The sequence below is a fragment of the Kryptolebias marmoratus genome, linkage group LG12 (assembly GCF_001649575.2).
Source record: "Kryptolebias marmoratus isolate JLee-2015 linkage group LG12, ASM164957v2, whole genome shotgun sequence".
In the NCBI taxonomy this organism is placed as follows: domain Eukaryota; kingdom Metazoa; phylum Chordata; class Actinopteri; order Cyprinodontiformes; family Rivulidae; genus Kryptolebias; species Kryptolebias marmoratus.
In genome coordinates, this window is record NC_051441.1 from 16,526,949 (window position 1) to 16,546,997 (window position 20,049).

At 38.1% G+C, this 20,049-nt stretch overlaps 1 protein-coding gene across 2 annotated transcripts in view; it reads left to right on the top strand.

Moving 5' to 3' along the window:
- Positions 1-4,331: 4,331 nt before the first annotated feature.
- Positions 4,332-20,049, top strand: part of gucy2c (guanylate cyclase 2C) — a 22,659-nt gene continuing 6,941 nt past the window's right edge. Inside the window, exons 1-24 of one of the 2 annotated variants that reach the window (XM_017416477.2) lie at positions 4,332-4,542; positions 7,380-7,492; positions 8,302-8,369; positions 8,449-8,667; positions 8,753-8,871; positions 9,922-10,021; positions 10,162-10,273; positions 10,363-10,504; positions 12,050-12,135; positions 12,215-12,329; positions 13,470-13,551; positions 13,780-13,873; positions 14,770-14,832; positions 14,940-15,011; positions 15,110-15,214; positions 16,359-16,445; positions 17,448-17,580; positions 17,660-17,797; positions 17,965-18,053; positions 18,203-18,294; positions 18,486-18,644; positions 18,840-19,032; positions 19,330-19,504; positions 19,702-19,800. In XM_017416477.2, the coding sequence (XP_017271966.1) occupies positions 4,332-4,542; positions 7,380-7,492; positions 8,302-8,369; positions 8,449-8,667; positions 8,753-8,871; positions 9,922-10,021; positions 10,162-10,273; positions 10,363-10,504; positions 12,050-12,135; positions 12,215-12,329; positions 13,470-13,551; positions 13,780-13,873; positions 14,770-14,832; positions 14,940-15,011; positions 15,110-15,214; positions 16,359-16,445; positions 17,448-17,580; positions 17,660-17,797; positions 17,965-18,053; positions 18,203-18,294; positions 18,486-18,644; positions 18,840-19,032; positions 19,330-19,504; positions 19,702-19,800 (2,866 nt within the window). Of the gene's footprint in view, positions 4,543-6,846; positions 7,046-7,379; positions 7,493-8,301; positions 8,370-8,448; positions 8,668-8,752; positions 8,872-9,921; positions 10,022-10,161; positions 10,274-10,362; positions 10,505-12,049; positions 12,136-12,214; positions 12,330-13,469; positions 13,552-13,779; positions 13,874-14,769; positions 14,833-14,939; positions 15,012-15,109; positions 15,215-16,358; positions 16,446-17,447; positions 17,581-17,659; positions 17,798-17,964; positions 18,054-18,202; positions 18,295-18,485; positions 18,645-18,839; positions 19,033-19,329; positions 19,505-19,701; positions 19,801-20,049 lie in introns of those variants that run through there. The other variant, XM_025006043.2, reaches the window with a different exon arrangement.

Sequence of the window (20,049 nt, forward strand, 5' to 3'; positions counted from 1 at the left end):
ACAGGGCGTGACGTCAGGGCGGAGTGGGCGGGGCCACGCGCTGCCGAACTTTTACCCATAAGAAGGAGCTGTATGGCAGGCAGGTGTACCACATAATCAAACCACACTACTGTCAATAATTATTGGAACCACAGACATAGAATAAATAAGAACAGAAAGGTTAAAATATTTTCACTGTAGCTGGATTTTTTTTCTGGAATTAAATGCAGAATTAACAGTGGATTATAAAACACTGTTTGCATAAATCACTATGAACTTTTGGAGCTGTTACAAGAAAATGAAAACTTTGCTCCCCTCAACTTCATTGTTACTTCATTAATGCAAATTTAACACTGAGTTTCATTTACTTATAAAGTCGGACCTGGAATCTGGGTGTAGTATTACACAAAACCTAATATAATTATAGAAAAAAAGGTCTTATAAAGTATGGCTTTCCTATTATGCATAGTAGGTTTGTTTGTGGGCTCACATGTAATTAGGTCAACACAACCATTAATATAAAATGTTAATTTGTTGTACTGAAGCTGTGGATGTCAAATAAATGGGTTTGTTTTCTTTATGCTTCTTGAAATTTTAAATTTCTTCACCCTCTAAAACCCCTGAGTTGGTTTCTCAGCATGTTTCAGGTCACTGTAAGTTTGTACTGTAAAGCAGCGATTAAGCTACATTTGTCTGAAGATAAATATAATATATACTACAGACTTGATCTGTTCCTGTCCCATCTGAAAGAAGCTGTTCACCCTGTTGACGGCTCTTTACTGCCCCTTTGTGTTTACAAGTGATGTTGCTTTAGATCAGGACCTCTTTCAGGATATTTCACACTTTTTTCTGATAAGTCTGGCTCAAAATAATATTAGTTTTGTTTTTCAGTAAAATTAATGATGCTTCAAAACTTAAACAAACCCTAATAACTAATATTAAATCTTCTCTGTGATCTGATCCCTAAACCTTCTGAGTTAAAATATATTTTAACTCTGGTTCCGTACATCCACCTCCTGATGAATGTTGCTCATTTGGCCTGATGTTGCAAAGAGTTTTACTTTATATATAACTGATCCTAAATCTATTTGCCTCCAGTTTATCATATGGACGCCCCTTTTTATTGTTCAGAGTTTATCAGTGACCTCCTCTTTCTACAGAATGTAGAAAGAGTTGATTCAGTCTCTTCTATTGTTTGGACTCGTTTTCATTGATTTCATGTTTGTTTTCCTCTGCAGAATCTATTCAATACATTTTATCTGCTTCATTGATAAAGAAGCGTTGAAGAAATAGCTCACCCTGGGTCAGTGAAACAGCTTCTGAATCAGGTGCTCAGATGCATTTTCCCTCTTAAACAGAGACTCATACATACTGATGAGCTATTTTTAATATTATTCCTGCTGTTTTGATGTGTATGATTTAAAATCCAGCACTTGTACTCTAAAATCATGTTTAAAATACAACTTTTTTATGCTTTAGTATTTCATAAATCAGTCATTTATATCACCTGGAACATTCTTTAACTGGAGGAACAAATTTTGAGGTGTGAGCAAATTAAATCAAAACATTTTAAACTCCTTCCTTTTTCTTTCCTTCATCACATTTTCCTTCAAAGTAACCATATTTGTCTCATTCCTGCCTGTTATATTTTGTACCTTATCCTGGGTTGAAATTATAGTCAAGTTGAGCTCAGTTTTAAAGCCTCCATTAAAAAAGCCTCTGAAGGGAAAGTGCTGCAGAGCCAATTTTCTCGGACCAGCTGGCACAGCCCCAGATCACCACTGTTCACCATCCAGGATGAGACAATAAAGGAAAAAGCCTCGTTCCTAACACCTTGTTATTTCCTTTGCCATGATGAAATAGACAGAAAGCCTCTTGAGATGGAAATGTAATTGGAGTCAGTGGATGTGTCCCTCAAGCCAACCGTGCTATTCCAGCATCATATGAGTGTTTGCTGAAGACGTTTACGACCCCGTGAGGTGGCAGAAAGACAGGAAAACGCAGGACGTGCAGGAAATGAGGAGCAGGAGCCCAAATGTGTCCGCTTGCTGTTTGCTTTGCGTGATAGTGCAGCGCAGCTTGAAAGTGTGTGATGTTTTTGCATTACTTGGGAGTTTATTGCAGCCCAGGTGATAAAAAAATTCTGGAGAAAGGACAGAGTTTTCCGGTGAATTTGTGTTCCTCTAAAACACGCTCATTTAAAATGACTAAACGTACGTAAACATGTCTGAATAATGATTTACTCTTCTTATCAGTGCGACACGAGCAAAAGTTCAGAGGATAAAAGAGTGTTTGCAAAGAAAAACTAAAATTCAAGACTACTCTAAACATAAATTTCAAGTAGAGTTTTGAGATATTGCATAATTACAACTGCATTACTTAAATGCAAATTAAATAGGTAATGATTTTTTTTTAGTGTCGTTACCATTATGCTTTACTGCATGTTGTTTCTGATATTTCCTAACATGAGACTTGTAATGTCTTGATTTTTGTGTCAGACATTCATGAATCAAGTCAGAAGCAACAGAAATAAGCTATTTTTTCTGCAAAAACATAAATCATTCGAAGCTGCATCAGTGCAGATGCAATTATATCACTTCTGGCTTCTGGTGAAGTGGAACCACCCATGTGGTAAAAAGTAGGGTGATCCCGTCAGGCGATCAGACGATCAGGAAGATTTCCCGGGGTGTGCTTTGGCAGTCAAGACCAAGAGGTGTCCAGTGAGACCCCCTCGGTGTCTGGACCTTGCCGTGCCCTCGGACTTGGACACAGGTTCTGACACTGTCCGGGGGACCCCGTCCACCTGCCTAGCTCAGGATGGACAGTTTTGTTGGGAAGTTAGAAGCTGTCCCTTAGTGGGAGGGTAATGTCAGGGTTTTTAGGTTTTTAGAAACTTTGTTGTAGGTTTGTTTGTTTTTGCTCTGTTTTAAATTTCTGTAGTTTCTTGCTTTCAGTGTATTTTTAACTTCTGTTATGATTCTGCTTCTTTAAACCTGGTTAACTGTTCCATTATATCCATTACCTGTGTTTGTATTTAAGACCTGTGTTTTTGCCTGTTTCTTTACTGGATCATTGAACTTCATGCCTGGTTCTCTTCCTGTGAGTTCACACCTAGGTTTTTTATTTCCTGCCTTGCAGCACCTTTTGTTTATTCAAGTCATTTTTTCTGTTTTGCTGACCTGCTTCATGATTGCATTTTTTGGGGTCTGCAGCTGACATTTTGAGCCAACTTTCCTAATTATAATACAGAAATTATCTGGCTGTATCAACATTAGTGTGGGAGTAAACATCCCCCTCTTTCTCCTCAGGCATATAGAATCCATAAAGTACTATTCTGATGCACTTCTCAGTAACTTCAATGGCTCTTTGTACCCGAAGAACTGATTTGATTTTAGTGTTTGACTGCATTGAAGTAGACTTTCTCAAAAAGTGGTTACAATGGTTTACAAGCAGACTTTTACAGGCTACATCCACCCTGCTTTTACAGCCGACAGTATTTATCAGCTCAACACAAGCCTTCACTTTTATAGGCTCTTGTGACCTTTGCCTCTTTCATCACGCAAGATTTCCTCAGCGTCTGCCTAAAAATGGTTCCCAGAACAAATCACAGTGTTGGAAAAAGGCAAAATATAAGTCATACATATTATGATATGTACAGATGTGTTTTTTTATTGAAGTGTGACTAATGACCAGACCTTTTGTGCTGTTTTTGAACTAATATCTTGCAAATTTGCAATGTTTTAATCATCATTACAGAGCTGGAGGCAACATAAAAATAAACCTTGAAACCGTTAAGGCTTTGGTATGGAAGAAGTGAAGTTATTATTAGGTTCTTTAGGTGCGGTGTCTGTTCAGATGTGTGGGAGGTTTTTCTTTGTCCTTCCCTCCCTCTGAGTCGGGCTGTCACTTGACAGTTGTTCATTAACCCATCGAAGACAGGTAGAGCAGTCTGTATCAAGGTGGAGGAGAACTGATGGTAACCTTTAGATGAAAGATCAGGGAGCTTGAAGACAGATTTAGTTTAGTTCTTTTTTGGCTTTTGATCCTCTTTTTGTATTTGGGGTCTTTTTGTATTGTGTTTGGGGTCAAGATCTTAAATTGAAGCTTGTTTTGTCCTCATATCTGGATGCTGGATGGTAAATCAAGAGACGATTTAACTTCTGCTTAGTTACTCGGGAGCTGCGCTCACTTCTGTTTTTGGACATTTGCCGTCAATGGAGGGGATCTGTTCTGGAGGACAACTCTAAAAACTGCTTCCTGACATCTATTTATCTAAACCTTTACATTACTGACATGTAGGAAGGGGAGAAAACAGATTTCTGAGGTATAAAGGAAAATTTCCAGGATCAGGAATGCACAGTTGGCACAGTTTACTCTTCCTGGGAGTGCTGGTAATGGTGGCGACTGGCAACAAAATGCTGGATGAATGTTTGAAATCTAACCGTAAGTACACCATGAATGTTGTGCTACTGGAAGACAACACCTACGAATGGAGTCGACCGTTTGTGCAGAAAGCTGTGGAGTTGGCCATTGAAAAGGACAAGCAGGAAAACATCAACAACGGTATGAACTGGGCCTAAATGTGACGGGCCGAGCCTTGCACACAATAACACAAACAAATTGGTTTATAGAAATCAAAATGATCAATAAAACCAATAAAATCTCAACTCATAAAAAGGAACCAAATAAAGCTTGAGAATCAGTATAGGACTGCAGTGTAAAGATACAATTTAGTGACATATCTTCACTAAATTTGGCAGAATTGTCATCTAGAGGATTAGATCCAAAAGTTGGGGTCATGAAACACCAAGAGTGGGATTTTAAGATGAGCTCCAGAATTTAAATTTAACTTTTAAACAGTTGCTAACATTATGTTTTAGCATAGTTGTTGCAAGAAATAACACAGGGATAATAATGGATAAAATATTTGCAGCAGTTGTTGGACCTGTTTGTGTTGTCTTTATAGCCTTATTCATTGGCTAAGTGGCGAAGTTTCTAGACTTCAACTAGTGACAGCCACAGGGTCACAAATCTCAGCCACTGTAAATGTTTGGGTTGAAAACTAAACAGTTGGGGAAACAATGACGTATAGTACACATCTTATCACATCCTGATGCCAAATTAAATGGGCCTTTCCACTGATGCTGAAATACATTATCTTAGTATCCTAAGACAGACATCTTCTGACATTTGGAATGGTCTCATCCCTGAATTTTCTGCTAGCTATTATTTTTGATAAATTAATAAAAAAAAACAAGCTGTGTCTACCAGTCTATTTTAATATTTCTGCCATGACAAAATGGTGGCAGCGGTGGGATTGAAGCCGTCATCTTGGCATTATCAGCGCTAGAGGAGAGTTAGGATTGAAGGTTCAAACTGCTTCATAGATACCATTAAACTCAAAACAATAAAATTAAGATGGCTCATTATTAACATGATAAATGGACTTTGTTCATCCCAATAAACTGTTGAGATTTCATCATACAACTGCTGTGAAAAAGCAAATAAATACTCCTGAGATCGGAAAAATAAATCATTTATAAATCTATATCATACAAACACCAAAGCAGGGTCGGATCTTGAAATGTTTTATTCAAAAACAGTCTAATGTTTAGGGTTGCGTTAAACATTAAACGGTCGTGGAGGTTCAAGCTGTTTTTTAGGAACATTCTGAAAATGGGGGAAGGCATGAGTGAAATTTAACCCTACTTTTGTTACATACAGAAATAGATGTTTTATTTAAGTTACCTTTAATTCCCCCAGCAGTAAGTATTAGTTTAACTCAAACAACAAGTACAAAAAGAATAAGAGTAACCATGCTTCCTCAGTGGACTGGGAAGAGGTTAAACTGTTCGTATTATGAGTTGAGCTCCAAACTCTACTTTTAGGTGCCAAGGTTAAAGGTCAACAGTGACAATTATTGGTCCTATATTATAAAATTTTGAATGGTTGCTATATGGCTACAATAAGCCCTGAGCCTTTTCAAATTCGCTCAGCTGATAAATTAATCCTGTATGTTTTAAGGTTCAATCAATTATCCTATATTTGCTAGTTTGAGAAAAAAAAGTTAATGTAACTTTGGTCTGTTTTGTCACATTTTAGACAACTACTCATATCTACTTTTTGTTTAGGCTGAGTGTACTCCATGTTCCTACATGAACCCCTCCGTGTCCTCGTGTCTTTCTCTGTAGCTAACTGGGAACAGCTCGCTGTTGTGAGTGGGTTTGGTTCACGGCTGATGTTGTCACATTTTTAAAAAGCCCAGAAGGTTCAGGCCTGCCCCCACTACTGACACCTTATCTAAACAATGCCTTTGGATAAAATAATCAAGATGTGAACTTGTTTTGGCGTTCAGTTTTTATATTTATGGTTTATTTATGTCAGGAAACATGCAGTTCTGTGCAAAAGGTTTATACTTTGCTTCAAAGCACCAGACCTTTTTTTAATTGGTCTTTAAAGAACCTGAGATCTGAGAGAGGCGTCACCATTCAGTAGATCATTGACTGTATGTCAGGTTTTCAGCTAAAAGGGTCAGGATCTGTGCATTTTGGTAGTTTTTTTGTTTTCTGTTTCTGAATTTATTTCTTTTGTTATTGTGTTATTTTCTGCATTGTGTCCTGTTGTTCCCCAGTGTAACATTTACTGTCAGTACTTTTCCTCAGTCTGCTCTGCTCCTCAGTCTCGCCCCTCCCGTTCACTGCCTGTTCCCGGTAATCATTGGTCTCACCTGTCACCACTTACCTCATCAGTCCCAGTCCATTTAGTCCTCCAGCATTCACTCGCCTGCAGCCTGACATTTTGGTATCGTTCCCAAAATGTCTGTTAACTTGTATTTTGCTGCTACATATGCTTATTATTAATATTATTTAAACCATTTGTTCATTTGAGTCTTAGAGCAAGTCTGCTTCCTTGGCTCCAACTTACTACAGATGCAATTGCCTTGGTGGCCTTAAATAATGTTTTCTGTGTCAGAGTTTCTTTTTATGTATATATTTTATAGGTCAAGTCAAAGAAACTGTGTCATTGAGACAGACTGCTACCATTAAAGAGCATAAAGAGCCATAAAGTGATTGAAGGAAATGGATTTTTTATCACTCAAAGATAAATCTGATAGTTAACATAGTTTTTAGTTCTCTTATTTCATCAAGTTTATAATTGTATGAATCTATCTGGATCAAATTATTGTTCTATTCAAGTTTACAATATAACTGTTACTAATTATTACCTTCATATAAATTTTGACTTACAATTTAAATTAATTTGTAATGTCCTGAAAGTGTCTTCCTTTTGCCTAAAATAGGATCAAAGATTTTTTTCTTCAGGGAGAGCTCAATAGGTTAAAGAGATCACAAAGTAATTTTCCTTTTAGATCAATGACTCTCGTTTTTTTTCCCATGAAGGCTTGAACTTTACCTTGACGGCGAACTACAAAGGTCTCAACACCACCGTTTACAACAGGCAGGGCTGTGGGAGCAGCACCTGCGAAGGCCTGGCCATACTCAAGATGTTACACGTAAGTGGGCTCAAATGTATAAAACACACACAAATTAACACATTAAGCTTAAATTAATGCTCTCAGGGATTACTTCAAAAGCTATTTTTCTTTCTGTGAGACCACTCTATAAAATGTTTGCATGTGACCTTTGTTAGCAGCAAATTTAGGTTATTATGAGATGTGAGTTATTTTCGGATCCCACTTGTAGACCATAATGTTCCATATTTGTAGTCTGAGCTTATTCTTATTACCTTTCAGCTGGCACATTGCATTCCTATTGCTTTATGACCAGATGGTTATTACGGATTACAGTCAATGATCAGCCTTCTTCTCAGCAGACTGTTTTTCTTTGTCTTTTTACGAACACTGAATCAGATGCCATTGTCGGATCAAAAGGTCAAGTCACAATTAAAACCAAAGTAAATCCTTTAAACAAACATGAATGCAAAACTACCGTGATGTTGTATTCTGGGCTTCCAGCAGATCAAAAATCTGCTTCCTCACCACAGAAAATGAAAATCTAAGAATTAAGTATAACACTTAACAGAATCGTTCAGAGCTTTTAAAGAGGGGTTGAATAAAAAACTGAACAATTAATATCTTACCTGTTGTAGATGGCTTTTTAAATGACCTCAGTTTGAATAAATAGTTTTTTTCTGAATAATGAATGTCAATGATGGTAAAAAAGAATAAATCTATTTTTGCTTCAGTTTTTAATACACTTGAGCCTTGGTAGTGATGTGACACTGTTGTTCTCTCTGAATGACACATTTTTAATCATATTTGTGATGAACTTTTGTCTGTATATCTTTAACTTCCTGTTGCAGAGCATTGGTGAGGTTGGATGTGTCATGTTGGGCCCTTCATGCACTTATGCCACCTTCCAGCTAGTAGAGTAAGTATAGTCGATTTCTCATTAAACAGGACTTTCAGCTTATTGAGTTTTGAATTTTCCCATCTTGTATCTCTCACAGTGAAGAGATTGGCTTGACTCTGAGCATTCCCATCATCTCCGCTGGGAGCTTTGGCCTCTCGTGTGACTATAAACCCAAACTGACTCGCCTTTTGCCTCCAGCTCGAAAAGTCTCTGACTTGTTTCTGAACTTCAAGGAGGAAACTCTGCCCTATAAGCCTTCTTGGGAAAAGTTCTACGTCTACAAAAAGTCAACCATTCCAAGCGAGGACTGCTTCTGGTGAGCCGGCATGCATGAATCTGAGTAACCTCTGTACTTTTGTGCTGTGCTCTCTGCCACCATCAGCGTTTTGCTTTTGCCACAGGTACATCAATGCATTTGAAGCACCTTCTGCCAGATTCGCCTCACAAACACAAAGAGAGATGCTTCGTACTGAGACCGAACTAAGTAATGCCCTGAAGGCTTCAAATAGACACAGCAACAGTGGGTATTATCATTCTACTTTACTTGAGCCCAGCGTCTATTAAAGAGGCAATCAGGCACATTTTGTTAAGACTTTCTTGGTCTCCAGGATATGAGCTGTAGTAATTTTGTTTTTGCATTTTCCCTCCTTAAGGTTCTATTCACACTAAATGTCAACCCAGATGCAATGTAAAAGAAAAAGTCGATCAGAATTTGGATGAGCTTTGCAGGGTCTTAGCAAGGTCTTCAGTGGGATATTGAGAATTCAGTGGAAGGTCCACAGTGGTTTTCAGCATGGATAACACTTCCTTAGCGAGTTTGTGGTGGTGTATCTTTGTGGTTGTAGCATATTGGGGTCAGGGGTGGAGGATTGGGGAGTGTGGTGGCATCATATCCATGAAGTGAGGCTCACATACACCAGTGTGGCTTAGTCACTGAGAACTTGAAGCAGGAGTGGCCACATTGTGCTGATATTCTAGCGTGTAGCTATATCCTGATGGGATTGCATATAGAGTGGAGAGTGTGTCAGGGATGCAGAAAATAGAAGAAAAACTCTTTTTGGCGAGTACTAAGAGCATTACAATGTCATGGTTGCTTTCAAACTAAAGGACGTTTTCTATATTTGCCGAAATCCAGCTGTTTTCTAATAGGTTGTGGAGAACATATCAGGGTCTAACATACTGCAACAGCAGAAAGTCAGGTTTTCACTTATTGTGAGAAACAAGTTCTTTTTTTGATCAAAAATCTGAAAAGGCATCCATGAGTCCAAGAGTATTGGACCCATGGATTTGACTTCACATGATTGTTAAGAAAAGTGGCAAGAATGACTAGACATTTAAAAAACAATTACAAATTGCAAATTATTTGGTGATTCTATACATTTATACTCCAATTAACAGAAATAAAATATATTATCCTCAGCTACTTTGGACATGCTTAAGGACTGAACACCTCTTGCCTGTTAAACTTTTGTTTTTAATTTGGAATTACTCTTTGTGCCTGACTTCAGCAGTACAACTACAATGTATTGGTGAATTTTAATGTTTCTTTAAACATATTTTTGCCTTCTAGTTTTCATTTTGTGTGGGAGCGTCAACGACATTGTTTCAATAAAAGAGAACGTGCACCAGATTCATCCAGAGACCCTTTTTATCCTCCTGGATGTTTACAAGTAAGCTCAGACACAATTTCACCATTTTGTCCTCACAACAGTATCACAAAGCTTCTTTTCATTACAATGAGAGATATTTGAAATGTTTTAAAGTATCATGATTAAAGTGGCACAACTCTTTTTTTTTTTTTTTAATCTAGCCCTACTTATCATGTCAATACCACATCCGCCAAGGGAATGGAGAACGTCCTGGTGGTCACTCTGCCACAGAGGAACTACATTAACGGGTTAAACGTTTCGTTCAACAACACGGTGAGCTGCAGCTCCAACACACACACACAAGACCACGATGGAAAACATGTTTTGAAACAGAAATAAAGTCTTATTTTTGACATAAACAGATAAATGACTATGTGGCTGGGTATCACGATGGCACTCTGCTGTTTGGCAAAGTGCTCAGAGAGAGGATGCTCAGCCAGCAACGCAACGACAGAACGAACGTGCCGCTGAGCGACAACCCATTTGGAAATGTCTCTTTTGAGGGTGAGTGTGAACAGTAAAGTGGGAAACAAAATTAAAATCTCAAAGATTCTTGATAAACACTCTTTAGGAAACATATTAAAGCACAAGACAGTTTTATTTACTGTGCTATATGTCATAATGATATTAAAATTGTAATAATAGAGATACATGAAGACACTGACTGACCTAAGTTGTAGTGTTTGTAAGATCTGTTATGTTTTAGGACTCGTTATATGCTTCAGTATGAAAAATATGTGTCTCAAATGTACTTTGAAAGTATAATATATGATTATAGTATATATATTGAATTGATGTTTTATTTAACAATTACCTCAGACCCTGACTGGTGGTATGAAAAAATCACCTCGCTTCCCTTGATGATAAGCTAATTGCTTTTGATTTATGACATGTTTTATTATTTCCTGTCAATACAGGCATGAGCTGATCAAAACACTTTTATTCCTGTTTTAACTTGTGACATTTTCTGTGAGTTTCCATCACGAGTGTGACAGTGTTCAGGTCTGAAAGCAAACAACACATGAACTTGTGTTTCTATCCCAGATAATCCTTTTGTTTTGTTAGTCTTGTCTTTTTTTAACCTTCCCATGGGCTTCAGGTCAAATGGACCCAAACTTACAAAGGGCTTCTCTTCCTCTCTTCAGGCGTCAGGAGGGTTAAAGAGAGGGCTCAGATCTTTAATGTTAGTTTTACGAGAAGACTTGACAGAAGTTTCTGCTCACATGCACAACAAGGCTGTTCAAACATGGAGGAAGAGCTAATGTACTGTTCAGATCAATACTCAGGCCCTGTCCACACTTTTCTAAATATTTGTTAAAAATCGTTGTTTTCTGCTGTTTTACTCTCAGTGCACACACATTTAAGAAAGACTGGGAGTTTTAGAAATGCACTTTAATGTGGAGTGGACTCAAAAAATGCTTCTTTTCAAAAACAATGACGCCTGTTTCACTCATACCCACCATCACTTGTTCTGGAGCTGTTTTTTATTTTTTATTTTTCTTCATCTGTCTCACTTTATCCTGACCCTGTTGCTGTCAGACTCTGAATGTGTGCTGAAAAAGTTAATAACTAAGAGGCAATTGTAAAATATATCAAAGGAAGAAAGAGGAAAACAGTTTTGGGGGAATCTTTAGCAAAGCTGAGCATGTTCTTTCTCTCTGTGTTAATATGTTTTTAATGTGAATGTTTTGGCTACCTCATGGCACGAGTATGTCAGCATTTTTGATATGATGTTTAAAATGTCTGGAGAAGTTTAGCCAGGGCCTGAATTATTTAATGTAAGAGATGCTAAATGTCCTTTATCCAGACTAACATTTGATGAGATTATTCCCTAAATTACCTCTTTTAAAATTATGATATATTGTGGTTTTGATTACTTATCAGAGATAAAAAGGTACCACTTTTGGAAATTAAGTTTTTTTTCACGTGTTTCGTTCAGTGAAACAGCAGGCAAATAAACTGGATTCAATGAAAAATATGCTATTGGGATGTAAACATATTTTAGTGTCTGTTTATGTGTAAATGTGTGTTTGTGTTTGTTTTGAGCAGGCATGGGAGGCCTTTATGAGCTTGATGAGTACGGTGACCGAGACGTTAACTTCTCATTCATTTACACCTCGACTGAAACTGGCAATGTGAGACGACTGTCCATTTACCAAAACTGTCAGTATAAACGGGAACAGTTGTCTTAATGCACTGTCTGTCTTTCTACAGTATGAAACCCTGTTAATGTTTGATACGTCACAAAATAAAACCATATGGTATGAACAAAACCCTGCCCTGTTCTGGAAAGGTCACCTTCCTAATGATCAACCAGAAAATTCACATGGTAAGACATGTTCAACTAAAACTGTGGGGGGTTACAGTCACAAGTTTAGAAGAAGTAATGTGAAATATTTCTGTATATATATATATTTTAGGTAGAGATTTGTGGTGGAGTCATGAATAGTCAGAAATCTCTTTCATAAAACACTTTCAAGACTATCCAGAGATGCTTCCCATCTTGGTGTGATTTAAGAAAGGACTGAAGCACCATGTTGGAGGTTGAAGTCATCTTACCGCTGTTACACCTCTGAGCCTTCAACAATGTAGTCACACAGCTGAAACAGTCAGTATGTGTGGGGTAAGCTGGCATCAGGACTCAAGGGTGTGACGTAGCTGAGTTAAAGCACCTCGATGTCGGCTTCATTTACAGAAACTGTCATTGTTGCACGACTTGGCTGAAAAGCTGTTTTGTGAAAAGGCCAATAATCTTACCTGCAGCAGACACAGCTATTCAGAGTGAATTTCCACCATTTAACACAAACCAAAATCAAAATGTTCCTAACAGTTCAAGTAAACACTAAACCAGTATTTTTACACCCTAGCTCTTGTGCACGAGGAAGTTGTTTACATTATCGCTGTTTTCTACTGCAAATCTGTTGTGACCAGGAGTTTGATCTCAAAGCAGCAGACAGTAAAACTGAGTGATTGTAAAAACCAAAGACAATGTGCCTTTTTCTGTGGCGATAACAGGATATCTGTAAAAATGAGATTAGATCTGCTGGAACAAGACAGAATAACTCTTGACAGACTCGGCTGATCAGGGGTGGGACTTTTGTTGTGTTATTCAGAAGAGAAAAAGGGAAGCTCACAATTTCTTATCATGGATTGTGAAACTATATGCCTATAACAGGTTTTCAGGCTGCTGCAGAAAACATTTGCATTATGCCAGCCGAGTGGATACTTTGGCAAACCCCTAAAAGAAAAGCAGCTCCAGGAATTTTTTACTAATCAACAATCATAGTCAGAGGTCAGAGCTTTAAAGAAGCAAACAAGAGATGCTGCAGGAATATACAGTCCTGCATGGGGAACAAAATAATGTTAAAATACAGAAGTATACTGATATAAAGAACCTATAATTAATTATAACTTGGTTTATTATGTACCGTTGAACTTTTTAATGATCCTGTTGCATGTGTGCTTTCAGATTTAGGTACACAAGATGTGATTGTGATTGTTTTGGGTGTCAGCGTTGTCGTGGTAACAGCCATCGCTCTCATCTTCTACAGGTAAAAATTAAATGCATTTCACAGATGCATCCCTACAACATGATGCCATTTTGTTATAACTGAATGCTTCAAAAAACACAACGAACAAAATGTGATTTTTTAATTAAAATTGAAGGAACTAAATTAGATAAAAGTAAAGATGTTTTGTTTTTGCAGTCAGTCTAAATTAATTTGTAAATGTCCCATAGTTTTAGCATTTATGCATTTGATGTCTGTGAATATTTTCAGGCAGAATAGGAAAGAGCGTCTCATGCAGAAGAGGTGGTCTCACATCGATCCACATCTGATCGGTCCTCTTGATGAGAAGGAGGTCTCCCTAAAGGTGAGGTTTTATATTACAAGATATTGTAACACAAAATGGCAATAAATGAAAAAGAAGTGTTCATGATTCGAAATAAAGTTTCATTAACAGAAAAAAGGTAAAATCACCACTTATAATACTACTGCAGCGGGTAGCATTTTTCTCCAGTTTGAAAGCAAATGCAAAAAAAAAATCAATAAAAAACCAAATTTTTTTGTTTTTTAAGTATAAATAAACAGATTTAAAATGAGCTTAATTTCCTGTCGTGCCTGGACACACCAGGTTCATAAAATACACCTTACCAAGCATCAGTACTGTTCAGGTTAACCCGTAGTGATAGGATCAACAATTTACTACCTCGATTCCAAAAAACTTGGGTCATTGTGTAGAATGTAAATATAAACAGAATGCAATAATTTTCAAATCTCATAAACCCATATTTTATTTGCAATGGAACATAGTAAATATACAAAATGTATAAAATAAGTTATTATACTATTTTTTGTAACAAAAAAAAAAAGAAGTTTGAATTTGATGGCAACAACACTTCTCAAAAAGGTGGGAACTGGGACAACAGAAGGCTGCAAAAATAAGTGCTGCAAATAAGAAACTGGAGGAGCATTTTAGTTTAATTTAATTAGTTTAATTGGCAACAGGTCAGTAAGAGAGTTGGGTATGAAAAAGTCAGTTTAGAGAAGCTGAATCTGTCAGGAGTAAAGATGGGCAGAGGTTCATAATATCATCAAAATATTTATTTCATGACTTAAATATAACCTGGTTACATAAAGACAGATGAAACATGATCAGAGAATTTGAGACTAACTCTAAGCTTAGTTAGTTTCAAGTTAGTTTCCTCCTGAATGGCCTCTTACAGATCTGGGCCTTTTAATCCATCTGTTTGTGTGTTTCTGGAACAGATTGAAGAGGAAAAGAGGAAAGACAGTACATACTTCAGGCATCGAGGCTGCTATGACAAGAAGGTACCAATATTTCAGCTTCCAATAATCCTCACTGAGTTCATGAAAGACTAACAGGAAGACGACTGTTTCCTGTTTTACTTTGTGTGTTAATTCACTGTCGCCTCCAGCCTGTAATCCTGAAGCAGATGAAACACACGGATGGAGAATTCACAGCCGATCAGAAGATTGAGCTCAATACTGTAAGGTCCCTCTAGCTTTGATTTTTGAAATTTATATTAAAAAGATATAAACGTGTTTATAGTATACGTATTATTTCCACTCCTTCTTCTTGCTACAGCTGCTGCGCATCGATTACTACAACCTGACCAAGTTCTATGGCACGGTGAAGTTTGAGTACGGCGTGTTCGGGGTGTTTGAGCTGTGTCAGAGAGGCTCCCTCAGGGTGAGAAAGTGTCTCTGTGCTTTTACTACACATCGACTGGTTCTTCCTATTTGTCCTTGAAAACAGAGTTTCTACCTGTTGAAAGGGGGTTTCTCTAGTTTTTGTTTGCTTGTTTGACAGCTTTGAAACGAACAATAAATGGCATTAAATGCAGGTGTCGAGAAAGAGGGATTGCTTTTGGTGCACAGACTTTTGAACATTTGAAACTCTTAAACTAAAACTACAATTTTAATGAACAAATACAAATGATAGCCACATTAAAAAAATCTTGTAGCCATATATAATTTTAAGCCTCGACTCTTAGGGAACAAACTATAAATATATTTTGAAGTGGGGTTCTGAGAAAAAGTTACGAATAAATAACATCTGATGTTGATAGCTCTTTGAAGAACCTCAGTTTGGAGAAATAAGAGTTTAATTTGGATTGGATTGACGTGGGGCTAAGACCAAAATGGATAACTTCTGTCTTAAAACCTCTAATCTCAATTTTTAACAACAGCTCATGCAAATGCTAATTTGTAAACCTTTGTAATGTCATTAAATTTGCATTGCACATTTATTTACATCAATTCTGTGATTATTTATCAGTGCTGTAGTATGGGGCACTTCTGACAAGAACGTCATATTAGTTTTTAACAGAATAACCATGTAGGGTGAAACTGAGACTGGAGCAGAGGTTTTGGAAAAAAGTTTTACACAAACTGCTTTAAAGTTTTAGTGTTGTTTTGGCTTCTCTTGGAGTAGCTGTTAGCTCTTCGATCTGGTCAAAATGAAACTATTTCACCTTGAATAAAGACTAATTTAGAGATTTTTAACTTGTTCTAGTTTATTTATTGCATGCACCTTAATGCAACAATATTGAGTTCAGTTAAACTGTTCTGACCGTCATTCATGTCGCTTTACAAACATGTTTATGACCGAGCTCTTTCTGTCCTGCTTCTAATGACTTTACTGTCTACTTGATGATTTACGACACAGTTTACACAGCCCTAATGGTGTGTGTGTGTGTGTGAATGTAATCTACTGATTGCACACATACTGCAACTATTAGGTGCTCCACTTTTCCATTACCAGAACACAGCCCAAAGCAGGGTCATAAAAGTGATGAAACATGAACTTCATCCGATCTTTTTTTTTTTCCCAGTACATTCTCACAGACAGGATTTCCTACCCCGATGAAACCTTCATGGACATGGAGTTCAAGATATCCGTCATGTATGACATAGCCAAGGTACTGTTTAGTGGTGAATGTAAAACAAAACAAAAAAAATCTCACTTTCATTTGATGCATTACAGTATTGCTTGCCTTTCATTTTATTGCTGCAGGCATGTGTGTAATTTCCTGTGGGTGTGTGTGTTTTATGTGTGCTTGTTTACCTGTCTGTTAGCAAATTATCTCATGAACCAGTGGATGGATTTTAATGGCACTTTTAGAAAGTCTTCATTGGATGTGCCTCTACAACAGACAAACCTTTGGTGTTAAACTGATTCAAGATGGCTGCCACAGCTAAGCAACCTTAACACACACTAAAATGACTATAACTCAGTCAGCTTTACAGATGTTGGGCTAAAATTTGATGTGGTAGTTGCTGAAAGTCATCCACAACACATGCTTTGAGCTCTAATGAATTGTGCAAAATCTTTGTTTACAAATTTGACATTAACTGTCGGAGTCAATCCTGTTTATCTGTTTGCAAAATATCTCGTGAATCACTGGATGGATATTAATTAAACACTCAGAATCACTGGATGTACATTTACAGCTGATAAACCTTTGAAGTCAAACTAAATTAAGATGGCTGCCAAAGCTAACTGACTTTAGCCAACACATAAATGGCTGTAAGTCAGTCGAGTTTTCAGATATTGAGACAAAATTTAGTGTGGTTGTCGCTGAGAGTGGTTTCTAGCACATACTCTGAGCACTAACAGATCACACAAGATCTTTGTTTAAAACGTTGGCATGCAAGGAGGTGGGCGATATGCATTCCTTCAAGGAATGTTAACGTCATTTATTTTAAATGCTTTCTTTTTTTGTTTTATGACCAAAACACTGCAAGATCAAAGGGATATATTTAATTTTTTGGCACTATTGTTGAGATTTATGGAATTTTCACAATGAAAATGTGAAAACCCACCTTAGAAAATATGGTGATACAGCAAATTGCAACTTTCACAACTATCCATATTTCCCAATCATCTTCAGTACTTTCCTTTTTTTGTATATTGTCCACAGGGCATGTCGTACCTCCACTCCAGTAACATTCAGGTCCATGGTCGGCTCAAGTCCACCAACTGTGTGGTCGACAACCGCATGGTGGTCAAGATTACAGACTTTGGTTGCCACACCATCCTGAGGCCAGGCAGAGGTGGGGCAGGGTGTGGTCTTCACTGAGGTTCTTTATAGCTCTGAGATTGGCTGAAACTCAGCTTTTCTTCTCCTCTCAGATGTGTGGACAGCCCCGGAGCATCTCCGTAAAGAAGGCGTGTCTCAGAAAGGGGACGTTTACAGCTACGGCATCATCGCTCATGAGATTGTTTTGAGGCAAACCCCGTTTTACACACAGTACTGCTCTAATACTGCAGGTAGGCCACCATTACAACGTCACAAACAACTGAAGGTGAAGGTCTAATGAAACCAGTTTTAGAGTAAATCAGTTTGGTTATTGTTTTTTTGTTTTTTTTTAACAAATCGATTTTTTGAAACATGGTCCAGTTGCCGTTTTTGAACTCACTGTTATGAAATCCCTCAGAGAAAATGTACAGAGTGCAGTTTCCCAGAGACAACACCATCTTCAGACCTGATCTCAACTTTGAAGGTGCCTCAGACAGAGAGATTGAGGTAAACAATCCCCCCCTCACACCAAGAAGTTATTTCAAAACACACTAATTACTTAATGACCCAATAATGCACATTAATTGCAGTTATTAGAGTTAATTAAAGTGCCTATAATTCCTTTCCTTCTTTCTTGTTTGTGTATGTCTGTAAAGTTGTACATTCTGATAAAGAACTGCTGGGATGAAGACCCCGAACGAAGGCCAGATTTTAAGAAAATCGAGTTAACGCTTGGAAAGATTTTCAGGTGCTGCAACACAGTCTTTCAGTACAACTTTAAATGATTTCCACAATAAGTCTGACTGACTTTAGAGTAATTGTACATGAGGACTGCATTATGAAATCATAATTGACTCTGTGAATATTTTTGTAACTAACAGTGATGATCGATTCTATTTTGTTTTATCGCCTTTTTTAAAAATCTTTGACTCATTACAGTAACTTGCACAATCAGGCCACTGAGACGTACATGGACAACCTGATCCGTCGTCTGCAGATGTACTCCAGGACTTTGGAGCGACTGGTGGAGGAGAGAACGGCTCTGTACAAAGCTGAGAGGGACAGAGCGGATCGCCTCAACTTTATGCTGCTGCCTGGGTGCGTTTATCCACTGATTTACTCTAAAACTGGTGTCTGAAAGCAGGAAGATGTTGTACTTACAAATGCCAGGCAAATTTACAGTATACATAAATCGGTTGCTAATTAGCAATATGCACATGATTTATAAATGTTATCAAAGTTCTTTACAAGCTGATCTGCATCACATTTTCCGCTCTCCCTGTGTTTCCTCAGGCCTGTGGTGCGCTCCCTGAAGGAGACGGGCAGAGTGGAGCCCGAGCTGTTCGAGGAGGTGACCATCTACTTCAGCGACATCGTGGGATTCACCACCCTCTGTCACTACAGCACCCCCATGGAGGTGGTGGACATGCTGAACGAGATCTACAAGAACTTTGACAGCATACTGGACCATCACGATGTCTACAAGGTAGTTAAGAGTACAAAGAGTACTTCAGGAGAAGCAGAACCACATCGGGCAGGAGGTTTCAGCTCTTTCTCTGGTGACATTTTAAAGCAATAAAGCAATGGTTTAGATCTTTGTAAGTGGTGTTTTGTGTAAAAGTCGTTCATTATCTTCCCACAGAACACCGTTTTAAAATATCTGACTTATGCTTTCATCTAATTTTTTTTAGAATGGCTAACATAGCTGAAAAATTCATTTTATTTTCATTTCAAATCTCTAAGTATTTCTCTAATAAAACAACACATTTTCATTCCATCTCAGGTTGAGACGATAGGAGACGCCTACATGGTTGCATCAGGTTTACCCAAACGGAACGGCAACAGGCACGCAGTGGACATCGCCCACATGGCCCTGGACATCCTGTCCTTTGTGGGGACCTTTGAGTTGCAGCACTTACCCGGGATTCCTCTGTGGATCCGTATCGGGGTGCATTCAGGTACCATATATTCCTGAATGAAAAGCCCTTTTTTATGCTTGACTTCTTGTTTGTCCTCTTGCTTGTCATAACAATGGTGACATCTAGTGGCTGAATCATATATAAAATTACAATTGACACAATTAGAATAGGAGAGACATTTGAGGACTGGAACTAAACTTTTAATAAGTAAGTTATTAAAAAATATCTCTGTCCAGGTCCCTGTGCAGCCGGAGTGGTTGGAAACAAGATGCCTCGCTACTGTCTCTTTGGCGATACGGTCAACACGGCGTCACGCATGGAGTCCACAGGCCTGCGTAAGGAAGACACATTATCCATCTATCCATCCATCCATCCATTCTCTTCCGCTTATCCGGGGTCGGGTCGCGGGGGCAGCAGCCTAAGCAGGGAGACCCAGACTTCCCTCTCCCCATCCACTTGGGCCAGCTGATTTGAGGGAATCCCAAGGCGTTCCCAGGCCAGGCAAGAAATATATTCCCCCCATCGTGTCCTGGGTCTTCCTCTGGCTCTCCTCCCAATGGGACGTGCCCGGAACACCTCACCAG